Genomic DNA, 19200 nt, shown 5'->3' with positions numbered 1-19200 from the left:
TGTATGGATGGCTTTCACTCTACTGACTGAGCCACTGTTTCCATTACTGTCAATGTCTTTCTTTTCGTCACAAAACTTCAATTAAATGTTTTCTTTACCTGCATAATGTAAGGGAAAAACCTCTGATTGAGAATAAATGGAGGCACCTATTGACAGCAATGGAAGAATAATAACTGTCTTCCATACGTCATCATTAGGTGTGATCCAGGGCACCAAGCAGAACATACGTGTACCTGCTGGAAGAAGTATTAAACTGTTTATGATTGAGGTACATGATCTCCTGAGGTCGCCTGTACACATGGAGATAAGCAATAGCAATAAAGTGTTATTCCCATTTGTTTATTGTTAAGTGTGTAAAGGGGTTGTTGGTTTGGGATGGTATGATCCAATCTTTCAAGATCTTGAGAAGCTTCTCAGTAGGCAATGTTCAACTTATAGTGTACTAGCTGGTACCCGCGACTTCGGTGATTGTAGCAGTGGGTATATACAGGTGCGGGTAAGGTTTTCGTAGTGTGTATAAGGTATGGGATATGAAATGTAACTTTGTATCTTGTTTTTGCTGTAATTCAGAGAATACGTGAGACTTTTGTGTTGAAGGTAATTTGTATTTGAGCTGCTATACGGTGTTGTGAGAAACTTTACATAGTGACTTTGGGACAGAAGTATTTGAAGTTAACCCTTTCCCGCCGATCATTTTTTGATTTTCGTTTTTGACTCCCCTCCTTCTAAACCCCATAACTTTTTTATTTCTCCGCTCCCAGAGCCATATGAGGTCTTAATTTTTCCTGGGAAAAATTTTTCTTCATGATGCCACCATTATTTATTCTATATAATGTACTGGGAAGCAGGGAAAAAAATCAGAATGGGGTGGATTTGAAGAAAAAATGCATTTCTGCGACTTTCTTACGGGCTTTGGTTTTACGGCGTTCACTGTGCAAGCAAAATGACATGTCCCCTGTATTCTGTGTTTCGTTACGATTCCGGGGATACCAAATTTATATGGTTTTATTTACATTTTGACCCCTTAAAAAAAATCCAAAACTGTGTTAAAAAATTATTTTTGAAAAGTCGCCATATTCCGACAGCCGTAACTTTTTTATACGTGTGTGTACAGGCATGTGTAGGGCGTCTTTTTTTGCGGGACCGGGTGTACTTTGTAGTTCTACCATTTTCGGGAAATGTTATTGCTTTGATCACTTTTTATTCAAATTTTTATCAGAATCAAAACAGTGAAAAAATGGCAGTTTGGCACTTTTGACCATTTTTCCCGCTACGGCGTTTACCGAACAGGAAAAATATTTGTGTAGCTTTGTAGAGCGGGCGATTTCGGACGTGGGGATACCTAACATGTATGTATTTCACAGTTTTTAACTACTTTTATATGTGTTCTAGGGAAAGGGGGTGATTTGAATTTTTAATCCTTTTTATTTATTTTTTTATATTTTTTTTAACTTTTTTTTAAAAAATTTTTTTGCATTTATTAGACCGCCTAGGGGTATTGACATGGGTGGGCGGTGTCGCGGATTGTCAGAGCGGTGGGGGTCGGCAAACATGGCTGCTCCGGAGCGTTAAAGAGAGCCTCCTGGAGTATCGTTAAGGGGAGGGGCAAAGTGGTAAAGTATATGTATATGAGATTGTGTGGGGTTAGGGGCTAGGCTGTAGAGGGCAATATGAATTTTGGGGCTTGCTATGGTCCAAAGTGTGTGAGATTGCAGAGATAGTGATGTGAGTTTGGGTTTTGTGGGGGTCCTGGCACAAACGTATGTGCGCTATTGTGACGAAAAGTAGCCTATTGTTTAATCGGGTGTATTAACTATGTTTGTGGAAAATTTCAGCCAAATCGGTGGAGCGGTTTTTCCGTGATTGAGGAACAAACATCCGAACATGCAAACATCCAAACACACAAACCCACAAACTCACAAACTTTCACATTTATAATATTAATAGGATGTGTTTAACGCCAGTTTAAACTCAGGGATGTGCTTTTGTTAAATGTTATGGTTTGTATAATGAAAAGTTGGACAATGTTCCAATATACTTTCTGTATCAATTCATTCCAGTTTTCTAAATCTTTGCTTGCTGTCATTCATTGTTTACTTTCAGCAGATAAAAATCAGTCCATGGTCATGTGATATATAGTCCTTGGTCATGTGATGTACAGTCCATGGTCATGTGAAGGACACACAGGTGCACAGCTCATTACAGTCACAGCACAGTAATCAGACACCTGCCTGGTAAAGAGCTGTGCACCTGTGTGTCCATCACATGACCATAGACTATATATCACATGACCATGGACTGTACATCACATGACCATGGACTGTACATCACATGACCATGGACTCTACATCACATGACCATGGACTGTACATCACATGACCATGGACTGTACATCACATGACCATGGACTCTACATCACATGACCATGGACTCTACATCACATGACCATGGACTGTACATCACATGACCATGGACTGTACATCACATGACCATGGACTATATATATCACATGACTATGGACTATTTATCACATGACCATGGACTGTACATTACATGACCATGGACTATATATCACATGACCATGAACTGTACATCACATGACCATGGGCTATACATCACTATAGATGAGAGAGTACTATTCGAAATGGCTATTTTGAATAGCACGCACCCATGGGAATGAATGGAAGTGGCCGTCACGCAGACTTTGCCAGCGGCCGGCCGTTTAACCCCCTGCGTGCCGGCCACTTCCATTCATTCCTATGGGTGCTTGCTATTCGAAACTGTAGTTTCGAATAGTACTCGCTCATCTCTATACATCACATGACCATGAACTGATTTTTATCAGCAGAAAGAATCAAAGCAAGCAGAGATTTAGAAAACCGTGAGGAATCAGTACAGTAACTATATTGGAAACTTTTCATTATACAAACAATAACATTTATTTTCTGAAACTGGACAACCCCTTTAAGTGTCAACTACAAAGGCAAGTTAGGGGCCACACGGTGACTCAGTGGTTAGCACTGCAGCGCTGGAGTCCTGGTGTTCAAATCCCATCAAAGGCAAAAAATCTTTCCGTGTTTGCATGGATTTCCATCCCATATTCCAAAGACATACTGATAGGGAAAAATGTACATTGTGAGCTCCATGTGGGGCTCACAATGTACATTTAAAAAATAAAAATACAAAGGCAAGTTTAGTTTAATAATATTCACTTTATAAAACAAAAAAAAATCGCAGTTTTAAAGGAACACTCCAACATTTATTTTCATGCCATTTTAGCTGCAAATTTCTTAACATATCTTTAAAGAGGATGGAGCTTTGCTGGTGCACATTTTCACATCTTATACTTCAGCAAAAACTACTTCCTATCATCCCTGTACTCTCACATCTTTCACACTCTGCATTTCTTTTATGTATATTGTGCTCATATCCCTAGTGACCAGGATCCTCTCCACTTAGATCAGAAACCATCTTGAGTTCTAAATGTTACTTTTTCTGTGCTCTGCTATCAATGTCATGAAGAACAATATCCTATGGGCAGCTAGAGACAGTACCATCTCTACTTGCTGGGGCCGTCTACTCTAATTATTCTTCTCTCTTCAGTTTCAATTCTAGAAGAAAGTCTATTGCCTGAAATGGTGGTCACCTTAAGAAAACAGAAAGCCATAGTATTGTTATTCTGAGATCACATGACCCAAACGAATCCCTCCTCTTGTCAGACAAGGAAAAAAAAATGGCTAAAACACATACTAAATGTGATGCACAGCATGTAGCCATGTTTTCTCCATATTAAGCCAGAATACTTTTGCATTAGTAAATCTGCCCTTTTGCGTTATGTCTATAACACCACAGCCACAATGTGTCCCTGCTCAAAGTGGGGGACTGTAGCCAAAGCCGTGTTATCCCTGCTCAATGTGGGGGACCGTAGCCAAAGCCGTGTTATCCCTGCTCAATGTGGGGGACCAGAGTCAAAACTATGTTTCATCCTGAAAGACTTCTCTTCATCCTGATGAGTAAAAGAGAAAAAAAAAAGGAAGGGGGAGAATTTATCAAGTCACTTGCACATTTTTTTTCTTTTTTAAATACACTGCACATTTTTAATGCTTTAGGCTACGTGCACATGACCAGGTCTATGCAGTGGCGTAACTAGGAATGGCGGGGCCACGTGGTGAACTTTTGACATCCCACTACCCCCCCAACCGACGCCGAAGACCCTGGTCCCGGTCATGTGAAGTCATGGACGACACACAACTAGGCCCGAAGCCTTCACGGAGAGGTAAGTAACGCTATTTTTTTATGTTCCTTTACCTCTCCCGGGCCTCCGATCATTATACTCGGGGGTCTGAAAAGACCCCTGAGTATAATAATAGTGTTGGTGAGGCCTGTGGCGTCACTTACCGATCCCAGCCCCTGCCAGAATAAGTAAATAAATAGGGCCCGTTACCTGCTGGGGTAACTCCAGTCTCTAACGGCCTATTAAGAACAAAAAAACAAAAACGCAGCAGTAGCGTCTGTGGCTGGACCCCTATTGTCCTGGGCCCTGTGGCAGCCGCTACCCCTGCTACCCCTGTAATTACGCCCCCGAGGTCTGTGGCTGAATGCCACAGATAGCACATGAATGATATTGATGTGCCACCTGTGCTTCCACAGATTACACATCGTGTGCCTAAAATTTTAGACTAGTGGATATACCTCCGAAAAATGGAACACAACTAGAAAAGAACAAAAATGATGCAAATAAATCCCTCTAATGGGTGACAATGTATGGACAACCTGCCCCACTCCCATAGAAAGATAACAAGCACTTACCGTCTCACAGGCTTCCCTTCCGTACTTGGCGTCAGGTTCGTCTTCACCCATCAAGTATTCCTCTACAAAAGAAATATGATCCTAAATCAATTCCAAAAATAACGTACTTTCTTTGAGACCACAACCCGAAACTGCATGTGATTGACCTTCTAGAAGGGTGGTCTTCTCGGAGAATAGATCCATTAAAAATCACCAAAGAAAAACACAAAAAAATCGGGTGTAGATCAGAAGTTTTGGAGTCGTAATTTGGTTCTGGGCCTGATACCAAATCAGCACCCTCTATAGTAGCAGCCTTATTGGTTTTCAGAGACGTTTTGGACTCTACACCAAATTGTCAGCTATGATCTTCTTAATATCAGGGTCTCTCTCTTTTCTCGGGTCACTGATCCATGCATTACTTCATTTCCAGGGTCAATACGCATTACTACCACATTTGGTAAGCCACATTTTACCTGTGTTATCATAGCTGATTGCCAGGGGCTTCTAAAGGAGGGCAAATAGTTGACTACTGCATTTCTGTATTTCTCATATACTTTATATATACCAATGTGTATGGGTACCTGCATAACACATTGCATGCTCTCTCTCATATGGCACTTGCTGGTCTTGGTGAATATACCGACTGCTGGTAGGTTCAATGCGAGACACAATTTCGGCCAGGTCGGTGAAGCCTGGGACCACTCCAACCTATATACAGAGAAATAAAACATGTATATAAGAATGTACAAGGTTATACTACAATCTCTAGTTAAAGGAAATGGATATAGTTAGTGATCAGGGCTCAGTGATATTATTAGTTATGTCAGACTTACACCACCCTCATGATGCTGTTCTAACTCGGGGGCGCTGTGGTCCTTCAGCATCTTCTCAATGACGTCTCCTCTATGCCACTCTGTAAATATAAGCTTCCCATAGTCGTAGCCAATATCCTGCAAAGTAGACAACAGATTAGATGCTCGTGACATATATGGTATAGATTAAAAACTGAGAAAGATAAAGGAACACCAAAAGTATAAAACACAACACTATAAAACTATACAAATGATCTAAAACTCTATATATGGGAGACGATTGTGACCAAAAAGACTACATGTGATAGCATATAAGGCTATATAAGCCTAAATGTGCATATGATGCTATACATGGAGAAATACAAACAGGCCCAAAGCCCCTCTTAGCTCGGTAGAGTCTACGTACATGCTGAAAGGGAAGGGGAAATAATCTCTCCAGAAAACTAGAGGATTATGCTTGTTGAAAAACAACCCTCAAGCTCAGTGAAGAGTCGGGAGGCCCACATACAAACCAACTGGTCAGCCATTCCCACCAATATCGATGGCCAATATTATTCTAATGTGCTTGGCCATCTGTAAAAAAACAGTCATCCAATTGACCTTGGATGAAGATGGAGAAGAAGACTGAACAATGACCACCGCAATGACCACCAGTGAAGATGAAGATCCCAACTTTTTGCCCAACTTACACAAACTTCATGGAAGCGTCGAAATTCAGACGTGGTGAAGCGTTGCACTGGAGGGCAGAGATACTCACAGTAGCCACTGTGCTTTACCAACTCGAGCTGCCGCACACATGAGACATAGGACAAACGGGACTGCAGCTCTGCCATGTCTGGAATCTAGAGACATATGCACAGAGAAGTATTATGACCACATGTCAGCCATGGTACTAAACGGAACATCAGTATTGCTTTGGTCTTCAGTGGTTTTATAATACAATCTCTCAAATTCCACCATTTGGAAGATGGCTGTCCAATAAGATACCTTCACTTTTGTTCCCCAGGGGTTTATTCGGTTCCAGAGTAGCCACCAACCAGACAGACTATCTCCATAATTATATGTATTCCATTCCTCATGTTGACCAACATCAACTGCAAGGACCGTACGTGCCCCCATAGAACGAGCCACGTCCGCTAGGATGAGAACAAACACGAACATGAAAAAAGTGAATACTGAGAGACAATTTTTCAATGTTCACATCTCATTTCCCTCTCACCTGGAAGATTATTGACATAGCATCCATCCAATAAAAGGTGGTCATCCACTGGGTCACAAAGAGGAGGCAGGTATGGCATGTAGGAGGTAGTTGCTCGAATGTAGCGCCAAAGCTTGCCTACAGAAATTCAACTGAATTCATTTTTTGTTCAGTCTATCAAAAGAAGAACGTATGATAGGACTATCTCTTACCTTCTCGGTGAACCCTCATTGAAGAAGAACTGAGGTCTGTTGTTATACAGAAATATGGCAGCCACAGGTCCTAAAATAAAGAAATATCTCAGAGAAAGGTCACAAAAAAAGTGTAATAGATCAAAGATTTAAAAAAAATAGGTTACCTGGATTTGCCGCTGCCCAAAGAGATGGATCAAGGTTGTGTTAAACCTATCTCCTGATAACAGGGAGGTTATTGGGTAGGTGAGATCCAGCGCTGTCCGTGGCAGAGAGGACATCATCTGGACCACAACATAGATAAGGGGTTCACTTCTCTCACAAGTGTGAGTGAGTAAAATACTATAAATGTAGGTTGCATCTACTGACAAAAATGCCTTACCTTTGCCCAATCGCTGGTTCTTTCTTTGGTTGTACTAGCATTAAGTTCTTCAGCATAGACACCACCAACCAATGCACCCATGGAAGTTCCACCAACCATGTCCACTGGAATGCCAGCCTCTTCTAAAGCCTTAATGATCCCTACATGAGCGAACCCTCTATGGACAAGAATAACATAATAATAATCTATAACCCAAACATGATATAACAACATATTCCAATTCCCAAAGAACCACAAGAGGTCTTCATTTGGTGCTCTACCAAGATGATAGAAAAACTCTCTCGAAACATGACTGGAATATGTTTTTTGAGGATCGGATTTTAGAAGCATATACAAATCAATAAAAGGAATCTAGAAGGATTTCACTGACCTGGCTCCACCACCACCTAAGACTAAAGCAATAGCATTTCCTGTTAAAGTTCGCGCAAGTCGGGAGAAGTCACTATGATAATCGACTTCTTTCTTCAGGATTCTGGAGTAAAATTCCAGCTAACAAGAAGAAAAGGAAGTGCATTAAATGCAAATGATATGGTTTGTATATTTAATAAAGGCTCTACACCTCACTAAGCATAAAACGAAGTATAAATATTTCCAGGTTTTCTAGTACTAGACCGCGTTCCAAATTATTATGCAAATAGGATTTAAGACTCAAAGATTTAGCTGTTTTTCACTCAAACTCATGGACGGTATTGTGTCTCAGGGCTCTTTGGATCACTGAAATTAATCTCAAACACCAATTCGTTTGCCAGGTGAGCTCAATTAAAGGAAACCGACTTAAGAAGGATGTTCCACAATATTAAGCAGGCCAATAGTTTGAGGCAATATGGGAAAATAAAAGTATCTCTCTGCTGCCGAAAAGTGTCAAATAGGGCAATGACTTGGACAAGGTATAAAAACATTAGATATTCCACAAAAACTTAGGCGTGATCATCGTACTGTGCAGAGATTTGTGTCTGATTCAGAGAACAGATGGGTTCGTGCAGATAAAGGCATAATGAGAAAAGTTTCTGCCAGACAAATTCATCATATTAAGAAATACCACTACAAAACAACAAACAGGGATTTGAAGCTGCTGGTGCCGTTGGAGCCCCAAGAACCTCAAAAGGCTCCGAAAGGCTTGTAGTTCATAAACCTACTTGGCCATCCCTAAACAGGGCTCACAAGCAGAAATGGTTGCAGTGGGCCTAGGCTTATATGAATACTAGTTTTTTTTACTGATGAGTGCCATGCAACCATGGATGGTCCAGATGGATGGCGTAGTGGATGGTTAGTGGATGGGCACCATGTACCAACAATGCTGTGCCGTCAGCAAGGAGGTGGCAGAGTTATGTTTTGGGCCAGAATCATGGGGAGAGAGCTGGTAGGCCCTTTTAGGGACCCTGAAGGTATGAAAATGACCTCTGTAAAATATATAAGGAGACACTTTTTTCCATGGTACAAAAAGAAGAACTGTGCCTTCCGCAGCAAAATCATCTTCAAGCATGACAATGCACCTCATGCAGAAAAGAAAAACTCTGAGTCATTGCCTGCTATGGGCATAAAAGGAGAGAAACTCTAGTGTGGCCACCAACCTCCCCCAACCTTAACCCTAGTGAGAACCTTCAGAGTTTCCTTGAGCAAAAGATCTATGATGGGGGGGGGAGGCAGATCTGGGAGGAGTTTCAGACATCTTGAAAAGCAATTCAAGCAGAAACTATCCAAAACTCACAAACTCAATGGATGCAAGAATTGTCCAATAAAACGTGATTTAGACTCTAATGGTTGAAGATTTGTAATGACTGTCACTTGCATCGACCACTTAGGAAACTCAGAGAAAGATATCATTTGCAGAATAATTTGGAACGCGTTGTATCGGTAGTAAAGTCTATGGAGGTTGATCTCTGCTAATTTTCTAGTTACCATTCTATGTGGAGGTCTCTTAGTGAATAACCTCTTTGGACATCGAATATGAAAATGTCCTGAGACCCAGGGCCTGAGTTTCAGCCATTCAACTGTTCCAGAAGGAGAAGGACCATCCATTCGGTGAAGGAGAACAAGCTGTTTGAGAGCTCTAACAGGAGAATTCTCAAGGAACTTTTCCAACTAGAAAGAAACATGAACGTCAGAGGAGAATTAAGTACGGATGATGGACAGCTAAATTCAGAATATGCCCAGGTATAAAATGGGACTAAGGAGGAAGATCTTCTATTGATGGTCAAGCTAAAAAATAAAGGGGTTGTACAGAATTGGAAAAACATGGCTACTTTGTACTTCAAAAAACATTGTGACATCGATTTGCATTATGTGAGTTGCATTTCCAACTCAGTCTTGTTCACGTTAATAGAACTGAAATTTAAGAACAGACACAAGCCCATGGGCAGTTCAAGAGCCACCATGTTTTCTAAACTTGGACAAAGGAAAATGTTTGTTTTGGTACCGTGTTAGCCAGTGGTTATAAAATATAAAAAACAAAAAAAAACTTTGCAAGTCTTCAGTAGGTGATACCTTTTTTAATGGCTAACTCATAATGATGACAGAATATGACGTTTCAGACGAGGTGCAAAACCTGCCCGCACATACTGACCACTGACAAGATAGAGATACCAAACTCTAACAGGGAATATCAAATCCCAGGTACGTTCACCTGTAACAGAGGAAAGCTTCGAAACGTCATATTCTGTCATCATTATGAGTTAGCCATTAAAAAAGGTATCACCTACTGAAGACTTGCAAAGTTTTTTTTTGTTTTTTATATTTTATAAACTTGGACAATCTCTTTAACTCTTAAAGGAGATGTAAGGACTCCATATTGGTTGTCACTCATTGGGTATAAGGAAAGAAATGGCTGAATACAATTTTTGATAAGGATTAAAAATGAGAGAACAGTGAAGTATTCGAGATTCGATATTTGTTTCAAGTAGAGCCTCAATACTCGATCGAATATCGAATCCTATTATAGTCTATGGCAAAAAATGCTCGTTTCAGGGGAAACACTGTTCGACTAAAGGAGAGTCACCAAGTCCACAAGTAGCAGGAGGAGAGTGTTTAGGAGGAGTGCTGTGCAGTCAAAGCGCACGGACCCCATTATAGTCTATGGGTTCCGTGCGCTTTAACTGCATAGCGCTTGCAGTTGCGCTGATAAAAAGTAAGCTCCCTCGTAACCGCAAGCTGCCAGCTCTCCCAATTAGCAAAGACGAGCCTGCGGCAAATCAACGCTATTTCTGCAGCAGGCTTGTCCTTGCTAGTCAGGAGAGCTGGCAGCTTGCTTTTGCGAGGAAGCTGACTTTTTTGTCATAGCAATGCATTGACCAGCGTTGATTGGCCAGTGTACAGCATTCGTCCAATCAACGCTGGTTCTGTGAGGAGGCAGAGTCTAAGATCGGACCACAATGGAGACTGCTGTGGTCCGATCTTAGACTCTGCGAGCCTCCGGCAGAACCAGCGTTGATTGGCCAAATGCTGTGCACTGGCCAATCAATGCTGGTCAATGCATTCCTATGAGAGCTGACAGCTTGCGGTTACGAAGTAGCTTACTTTTTCTCATAGGAATGCATTGAACAGCGATGATTGGCCAGTGTACAGCATTTGGCCAATCAACGCTGGTTCTGCCGGAGGCTCGTCTGTGAGGAGGCGGAGTCTAAGATTGGGCCACATTGGAGTCTGCTGTGGTCCAATCTTAGACTCCGCCTCCTCACAGACGAGCCTCCGGCAGACAAGGGAGACAGTGTATATTGTCTATATTGGGAGACAGTGTATATCGTTGTACTAAATAGCTATGCTTTCAAGAACCAAGTCGCTGCCTCCCTATGGCTGACATATACACTGTCTCCCGTGTCTGCCGGAGGCTCATCTGTGAGGAGGCGGAGTCTAAGATTGGACCAAAGCAGACTCCAATGTGGTCCAATCTTAGACTCCGCCTCCTCACAGACGAGCCTCTGGCAGAACCGGCGTTGATTGGCCAGTGTACAGCATTCGGCCAATCTAAGCTGGTTCTGAATCTAATATTTACTGCGAATAGCTAGTAGTATACGATCGAGTACGAATATTTCGAATACCGTAGTATTCGATCGAATACTACTCGCTCATCTCTATTAAGGATACTAAAAAGGGGATATGCTCTGTCAAGAAATATCTTCTTCATTGGTCAAATGAACCACGTTACTTCTCACCTCCCCTGGTGTTGGCTCTTCTTCTCCTAACCCCACCAATAAAATACAATCAGCCTGACGGATGCATCGTATGGTCCATGGTGTGAGTGAAAACTCGGTTTCATACAGCACAATACGGTGATGATCTTCTTGTTGAGCTAGCCAGGTAGACAACTGACATTCATGGGTGCTAAAGAAAAGACATCAAGTAGATATCACCAAACAGGCATCTTAAGGTTGCCCATTCACCAAGCCAACATCTATCTTGACAATACGGAGCAGTGATTTGCACCAGCAAGCCAGCTCTTTTCACATAGTGCATGAAGCTAAGCTGGACATTGCTTTGGAAGGGGCCTCACAAACCTTTCTAAGGCATAAGCTCCAAGCCGCAACCTGATGATGTCACTTGTAAGAACCAGAGTCGGTCCTGAAATAGGTAGATCATGAATCTATTAACCCCAACCACAATCACTCCTACAAATCCTTCCCCTGCTGGGAGTCTTACCTATGGCATTCATTGCATGTTGGAGCTCCAGGGTGAATGCAGTGAGAGGAACATTATTGCTGCAGGGTAAAACGCATACAGTACAGAGATTGTTGGCAATATTACCGGGATCTAGAACAGAAACGGAGAAGCAGATAAAGGAACTATTTCAGCTACGTATGGATCCTCAGCCTAGAACCTTTATGCTCAAAAACTCACAGGTCTCTTATATCTCACGCTTGCCAACTCTTGTGGAATGTCTGGGAGGTTCCCCAAAAAAAAGAATGACCTCCCAGAGTCCCTGAAGAACTGGAAGACTGACTCGGACATTTGTCCCCCCCAAAAAAATGGGATGACCAGCATATTTTGTGAACACTTCTCAAGAAGGGAGGTTTGGCACCCACAAAGACCTTGGTGATGTCCAGAAGGAAGTGTGGCCACACCAGTAGGTGGATGTAGCCTTACCCAATAATCTTTACGGTGACCTGTTCTACTGTATACGGCTTCCAAAATGTGAGCAAGTATGTTATGCCTACATACTATGTGTGTCTATCCCAATTTTTTCTCCTGCTATCAACTCCACTGCCTACCTTTATGGACATAAGCGCTCCCTCCGAAGGAAAAAAAACTGTCTTTCTAGTGCCACCTATTGAAGATAGCTACCCAAGTAAGTGGGGTTGAGCCGATCTTGAGATTTTCGATCATTTTCCAGCCGATCCTGATCGTGAAATTTCCTCGATCACCAATCGGGATCCGATCTTTTCCGATCCTGATCGCTCAACACTAGTCAATGCTTCTCTATGGGAAAAGTCACTTTTAGGGTTGAGCCTATCTTGAGATTTTAAAATCCGATTTCAGATTATTTTCCAGCCGAACCCGATCCCATTCGCGATCGTGAAATTTCCTCGATCGCCGATCGGGATCAAATCTTTTCCAATTCCGATCGCTCAACCCTACAAGTAAGTCAATGCCTAACCCATAGTACAGCTTTAAATCGTGGCTAAGGATTTAGCCAAGCCAGAGCCTCCTCCAAAATAAAGAGACCACCATCCTTTTGGTGAAAATTCAGCATTGACTATATCTCTAGTTGTAATCCAAGGCTCTTCTATTGTACTAGTGTTTCACAATAACTAAAAGTCTTACCAGCAAGTTCACCTTGTGGTTGTTGTAGGTTTCCCAGGATTTTGTGGCTTAGAATATGAATTAGTCTGGTCACCACCTGCAGAGATGAATCATGAAATACATCATAGAGGAAGTCATCCAAAAGTGAAAAAATGTTATTACTTCTTCCAAACTAAGCACCAGGTCTCTGCTAAACAGATATCCTGAGGCCCTTAGTCACATTTTTATTTTGTAATATATTTTATTAACAGATTGTCCCTCCATTCTCTGAAATCTTGTGCTGAAATCTGCTTGGTGTTTCTCTATTGCCAGCAAAAATCTACATACTACTTCAGCATAGTACGATGTCTTTCTTGAACAAAAAATATTGCGGATTATGCACTTTAGACTTTGATAAAGACAAGTTGATCCAAGGTTTTATACTGATTGTCAGATTTGGATCAACACGGCAGGGTTACAGGATGGACTCGATGGATCTGTGTCCTAATCCTACCTCATCTGGTATGGTTATATCTCAGGTACTACAGTATGGCACCAGTGAACAAAGAGATTTCAGCTGTCATATGGAACCAAGATGCAACCAATTGAAACCACATATCAAATCTGAGACTCTCTTCTTCCATATGACACCAGAACCATTGTTGTAGGTTTTATGTTGCCTGGAATATAACTGTTGGAATTGAGTCCACCCCAGCCTCAGTTTGAAGGTTGATATACTCTTTAAATGAGGCTTTCGTACTATTTACAACTATGATATATCATAGTAATCACTTGTTGATCAATGGGTATTCCATTGGGCTTCATCTCGCAGCCACTCACTAAATTTGGACCCTCACCAATCAAAATGTGGGCTTTTAACCCCTTGATCATAAGGCCAATGTTTCCCCATAATGTTCTATTTTTCCTTTGGGTCTTTAGGCTGTAGGCCAATATGTGAAGGTATGAATGGCCAACGTAATATTCATTTTGAGAACCAGTTCTTTATTGGAGATCTCTACAGTCAACCAGAGATCAATGAAAGATCTTCCACTACCTGTGGGTATCTCCTTTTGATATACGATAAAGCGCCATCTGGCAATTTTGCCAGTTCAGAATCTCGTACGGCATGAACCGATGTTGCTCGTGGTCGATGGGTTAAAGCCTCGACCTGAAAAGATAGTAGAGAGAAAAGTAACACATGAAAAAAGAAGAAGTTTCTACAATTTGGGTTTCCTGAAGGTGAACAACGTGTTGTGAATGACTACATCAATGTCCCTCAGCAGTATACGGATACACCTGATACTGGCCTTAAATACAAAGTCCTCCAAGTCTTACCATACCGATCAGCTCTCCTCGTCCATGCTCCCCAACCACACATTTCTTGCCATCTTCATGCTGGATGACTGAACGAAGGCGACCATTCAGTGCAATATACGTACAGTCTGAAGGATCCCCCTTTCTGTAGAAGACAAATTGACCATAACAGGAAAATGATAGAAATAAGGTTATAGTGAAAAACTAAGACAGTGGTACACCTAGAAAGAAGCATCCTGACTACCATGACTGGTAACTCTGGTATCTGACACATATGGTATCCTCACCTGTAAAGTTCTTTGCCAGCCTCCACCCCTATCCAATCAATGGCGAAGTCCACCTGTCTCACAAATGGAGAGACGCGTCGGGCAACGGAATGTGCCACGGAGAGAAGAACATGGGGATGAGAACGGAGGATCCTAGAACATAGACAGAGAGAGGTGGAACAGGGAGCTATAATCCTATACATCACACACTGTTAGGGAATTACTATACTGTTCCTTAAAGGAACTGGCTAGGGGTTGCACCTATTTACAGTGTTTTTGAATAAAACTGGCATAAATAATGTGCGGAATTTTAGTTTTTGGCCCATAAACGACCAGAGTGGTAGCAAAATTATGAATGAAAATTTTGAAGATTTTCTCTAAACATAGCCTTAGTGGTGACATCTGTTGTCTTGATCGGTGGCCAATGGATATGACCATGAATGCAGGAACTTTCTACGTTCTGGTAGTTGTCAGAAACCCAGCCATGATGTCCTTATTGTGGGCAGGTTATCAAGTAGGGACACTACATGTATGAGAAGATAACGCGACACGCGATTTCTGACCAGACCATAGAAAGTTACTGCATTCAAGGTCATATCCATTGACAAAAAAATTATCATTGGAAGATGCTTCAAGAATTCATGAATGCCTGGACAACCCTCACATAAGGCAATTTTCTCCAATCAGAGTTCCATCATGTTATAAGAGTACAAATATGGCAAACTTGGCAAATTTTCCCATGCATACTTATTCATTTATAGACGCATTTTGTGGACATTTATGGGTACCAAACACCCACATCCATAAAGATTGGTCACTAAGATCTAAACCTAGAACAAGATAAAACTGGCTACAATTCTGACTCACAAAATTCTAGAAAATATGAACTGAACATGATGGAAAAACTTCCCAGTATTTGAAGTATATCAGTGTCGGAACATTTCTACTGAAACAAAAAGTTTCTCAATCTTCTATATTGGATTGCGACAATACAAGTAAAGTTTCCTTTTTCTCATAGGCCTGTTAAAGACACAAGACATGCAAGTAGCAGATCAGAATGGCTAGAAACCGACTGGTAAAAATGAGTGCGACTCAGGCACAGGAAGGAGGTGTCTTGGACGGCTCTTATGGTGAAGATCAGAGGTTCTCCGGTAAGAACGGTCAGCTGTCCAATCATCTCACCAGGTGCTGTCTCAAAGATACAAGAGTCCTCACGACCTGTGAGTCCTTGATAAATATGGAGGCGGCCTGAGAGGACATAGTGGAGGCCAACATCCTGAGAGGAAGAAATAGGAAGAAGAAGAAAATGTTGATATATCAAATACATCAAGGGTTGTCAGATATAGAGATATACATCAGATACAGACCTCTTTCTCCAAAACCCACCTGATCTCCTTTTCGAGCAATGATGTTCTCGGCCTTTACATGGTGAAGAGTCACCTTTTTTTCTAGTACAGAAGGATCCTGCAAAAGAGAAGGTAATAATGGCAATATATAGACAGATCTGGCCATAGAGCTTTGGGAGTTGTGCAGTTACACAGAAAGCGTTATTTGAAGGGGCATTTTGTACACCACATAGAGACGTTCCCAATGTTCTACACAGGGAACCCAATGTAAGGCTGGCCTTGTATACAGAAAGTTAAAAAGATGAGGATATGAACAAATTTACCTCAAGGTCCATCAATTTGGCCAGCTGCCTTATTCCAGTCTCTATTAGTCTCTTGGTGTTCTCTTCAGACTCCCAATCTGGATCCTCCAACAAAAGCCAAAGGCTATATTAAGTATAAAGAACGTATCTGTGGGATCCCCAAAAAGTTCCCTCAAATCAGTGGGTGGAAGAGTGACATGTTACCTTTATGGGGCAGGACAGGTTTTACTGATATTAAATAGGGTTTCCAAGATTTGTAAATTGGGCTAATTTCTTCCAAAAACAGCGCCACACTTGGCCAAAGATTGTGTGTGGCATTGTATCTCAATTCCATTTACTTCAATAGGGCTAGACTGGAATGCCAGACAGAAACCAAGAACAGACATGACACTGCTTCTACAAGATTGTAGCCATTTCTTTTTAATCCTGGACAACTCTTTTAACCACAAGTGTCCCAGGTAAAGGTGTAGTATATGCTATACAATGGCCCACCATCTAAGGGATTGTCAAAAACATTCCACCGTTTAGGGTATAATAGACCAATATCTCCCACCCATTACAGCTCTGTGGGCCAGAGGCAAAGGGGCCCTGATAGAATTATATGTAACCATTATTGTAAGGTCTCCTTCGCAAAGGCAACACTTTACCACATTGGGTGTAGATGAAGGCATCTGACGCAAATGACTCTGTTCTAGCTCACAGTCCAGTGACCGCCAAAAGCCTGTACAAGAGATGAGACTAGCATTAGAAAAATATTGGATGAACCCTAGGGGGCCACACGGTGGCTCAGTGGTTAGCACTGCAGCCTTGCAGCGCTGGAGTCCTGGTGTTCAATTCCCGCCAAGGGCCAAAAATCCATCTGCAAGGAGTTTGTATGTTCTCCCCGTGTTTGCATGGATTTCCATCCCATATTCCAAAGACATACTGATAGGGAAAAATGTGCATTGTGAGCTCTATGTGGGGCTCACAATCTACATTTAAAAAAAAAAAAAAAAATATTGGATGAACCCTACAGAACTGTAGGGCTATGACAACAAGATAAAAGGGCACAAACCAGGATTACTACAAGAGAACAGATGTGCCTAAAATTTCTGCAGGATTTTCTGCCGATAACAAACAGCCTTTCAGAAATACTGCAGAAAATGCAGGGGGTAAATCTCCAGGGTTTACCTATTACAGAAGAGGAAGTCTCCCAGCTACTTTCTTCATCTCGCCCTACAACCTGCAGTAGTGACCCCTTCCTCTCACACATTCTCCAATCTGTGACCTGCTGTCACGACTTACCTTACCAAAATATTTAACCTCTCTCTCTTCTGGAATTTTCCCATCCTCTTTCAAGCATGCTGTCATGCCCCCGCTATAGAAAAAAACCCTCCCTGGATCCGTCCTGTGCTGCTAACTATCGACCCGTCTCTAACCTCTCCTTCATCTCTAAACTCTATTCTCGTTTAATCCGCTATCTCTCTGCTAACTCTCTGCTTGACCCCTTACAATCTGGCTTCCTCGCTCTGCACGCTACTAAAACGGCTCACACAAAAGTCTCCAATGATCTCCTGATGGCTAAATCTAATGGTGACTTCTCTCTTCTTATTCTTCTGGACCTCTCTGCAGCTTTTGACACTGTTGACCATCGACTCTTCCTCACTATGCTCTGCTCAGTCGGCCTCAATGACACTGCGCTCTCCTGTTTCTCCTTTTATCTCTCAGACTGCACTTTCAGTGTATCATTTGCGGGCTCTGTCTCTTCCCCTTTCCCTTCCTGTTGGGGTTCCTCAGGGCTCGGTCCTAGGCCCCCTGCTCTTTTCTCTCTACACAGCCCCCATTGGACAAACAATCACCAGATTTAGCTTCCAGTACCATCTTGCTGATGCTGATGACACCCAATTATACACATCTTCCCGTGACGTCACCCCTGCACTCATACAGAACACCAGTGACTGTCTCTCTGCTGTCTCAAATATTATGTCTTCGCTCTATCTGAAACTAAATCTCTCCAAGACTGAACTACTACTGTTTCCACCATCTAATAGATCTGGCCCTGATATATCGATTGTAGTCTCAGGCCTTACTATAACTCCTAGGCAGCAGGCCCTCTGCCTCGGGGTTATGTTTGACTCAGACCTTTCCTTCACCCCTCATATTGAATCCCTCGCACGCTCATGTCACCTCCACTTCAAAAACATCTCCAGAATACGCCCTTTCTGGAGATATATACACCCTATATATATTTTTCAGTCTTAATTAATATAGGATAAAATATGATCAAAGAAAAAAAGGAAGTTAATAAGAAGCTGGCAACTTTTTGGTTTATTGCGCAAATTCTATGTTTAGTGTTCTTGCAGAATAATTTACTCTTTCCGACTGAGGTTTTAGTGTCAAAATAATGCTAATGCTATAGCGAATGTTTACAAAGTACTGCTCACACCTGCTCTTCCCGAAGTAGCAGATTTACAACTTCCCAGGGGTGGAGGTCGCCGGCGAGTTGGTGATGCTACCGAGTCACTTTCTGGATCTCCTTAATACAAAAAAGTGGTATTTTTATACATGAAAACTCAAGGAATATTGCTAATAGGTGACGGCCATTTTCATGCAATAGCAGGCCTGTGAAGAAATAACTTTCCGACACATTGGAAAGCAATCTCCATGTAGGGGCTTCTGAGGTCTATCACTCTTTTCAGGCAAAAGTTAAAAGATTAACTAATCTCAATATGAGACCCAAATGCATTCCTTGTTCCAATATCATCCTCTAAATCCCATCCCAATCTTACCTTCTACGTGAGTCATACTTCTGGCAAGACGAGGCCGTGAAGCTCGAGTAGGGTTTGATTCATCCTGCAGGTCCTGTTTACACAAATACAACTCCTTGGTTACATCTCTGAACCATTGTAC

General features: G+C 41.9%; 1 protein-coding gene across 2 annotated transcripts in view; it reads right to left on the bottom strand.

Moving 5' to 3' along the window:
* Positions 1-3230: 3230 nt before the first annotated feature.
* The window catches only part of LOC142202615 (patatin-like phospholipase domain-containing protein 6), a 28997-nt gene continuing 13027 nt past the window's right edge, over positions 3231-19200 (bottom strand). The window contains exons 11-35 of one of the 2 annotated variants that reach the window (XM_075272826.1): positions 19080-19152; positions 18737-18826; positions 16959-17032; positions 16333-16416; positions 16050-16127; positions 15737-15939; positions 14685-14816; positions 14419-14542; positions 14138-14251; positions 13126-13201; positions 12004-12114; positions 11862-11925; positions 11520-11688; positions 9271-9453; positions 7742-7860; positions 7372-7528; positions 7157-7273; positions 7011-7080; positions 6820-6936; positions 6588-6736; positions 6290-6442; positions 5622-5738; positions 5370-5496; positions 4810-4871; positions 3231-4006 (exon numbers count right to left, since the gene is read on the bottom strand). In XM_075272826.1, the coding sequence (XP_075128927.1) occupies positions 3950-4006; positions 4810-4871; positions 5370-5496; positions 5622-5738; positions 6290-6442; positions 6588-6736; positions 6820-6936; positions 7011-7080; positions 7157-7273; positions 7372-7528; positions 7742-7860; positions 9271-9453; positions 11520-11688; positions 11862-11925; positions 12004-12114; positions 13126-13201; positions 14138-14251; positions 14419-14542; positions 14685-14816; positions 15737-15939; positions 16050-16127; positions 16333-16416; positions 16959-17032; positions 18737-18826; positions 19080-19152 (2820 nt within the window). In that variant the 3' untranslated portion in view covers positions 3231-3949. The remainder of the gene's footprint in view (positions 4007-4809; positions 4872-5369; positions 5497-5621; positions 5739-6289; positions 6443-6587; positions 6737-6819; positions 6937-7010; positions 7081-7156; positions 7274-7371; positions 7529-7741; positions 7861-9270; positions 9454-11519; positions 11689-11861; positions 11926-12003; positions 12115-13125; positions 13202-14137; positions 14252-14418; positions 14543-14684; positions 14817-15736; positions 15940-16049; positions 16128-16332; positions 16417-16958; positions 17033-18736; positions 18827-19079; positions 19153-19200) is intronic. The other variant, XM_075272827.1, reaches the window with a different exon arrangement.

This window comes from Leptodactylus fuscus, chromosome 5 (genome assembly GCF_031893055.1).
Source record: "Leptodactylus fuscus isolate aLepFus1 chromosome 5, aLepFus1.hap2, whole genome shotgun sequence".
NCBI lineage: Eukaryota > Metazoa > Chordata > Amphibia > Anura > Leptodactylidae > Leptodactylus > Leptodactylus fuscus.
The sequence above is the reverse complement of the archived record's forward strand: the minus strand, read 5'-3'. Positions and strand labels throughout refer to the sequence as shown.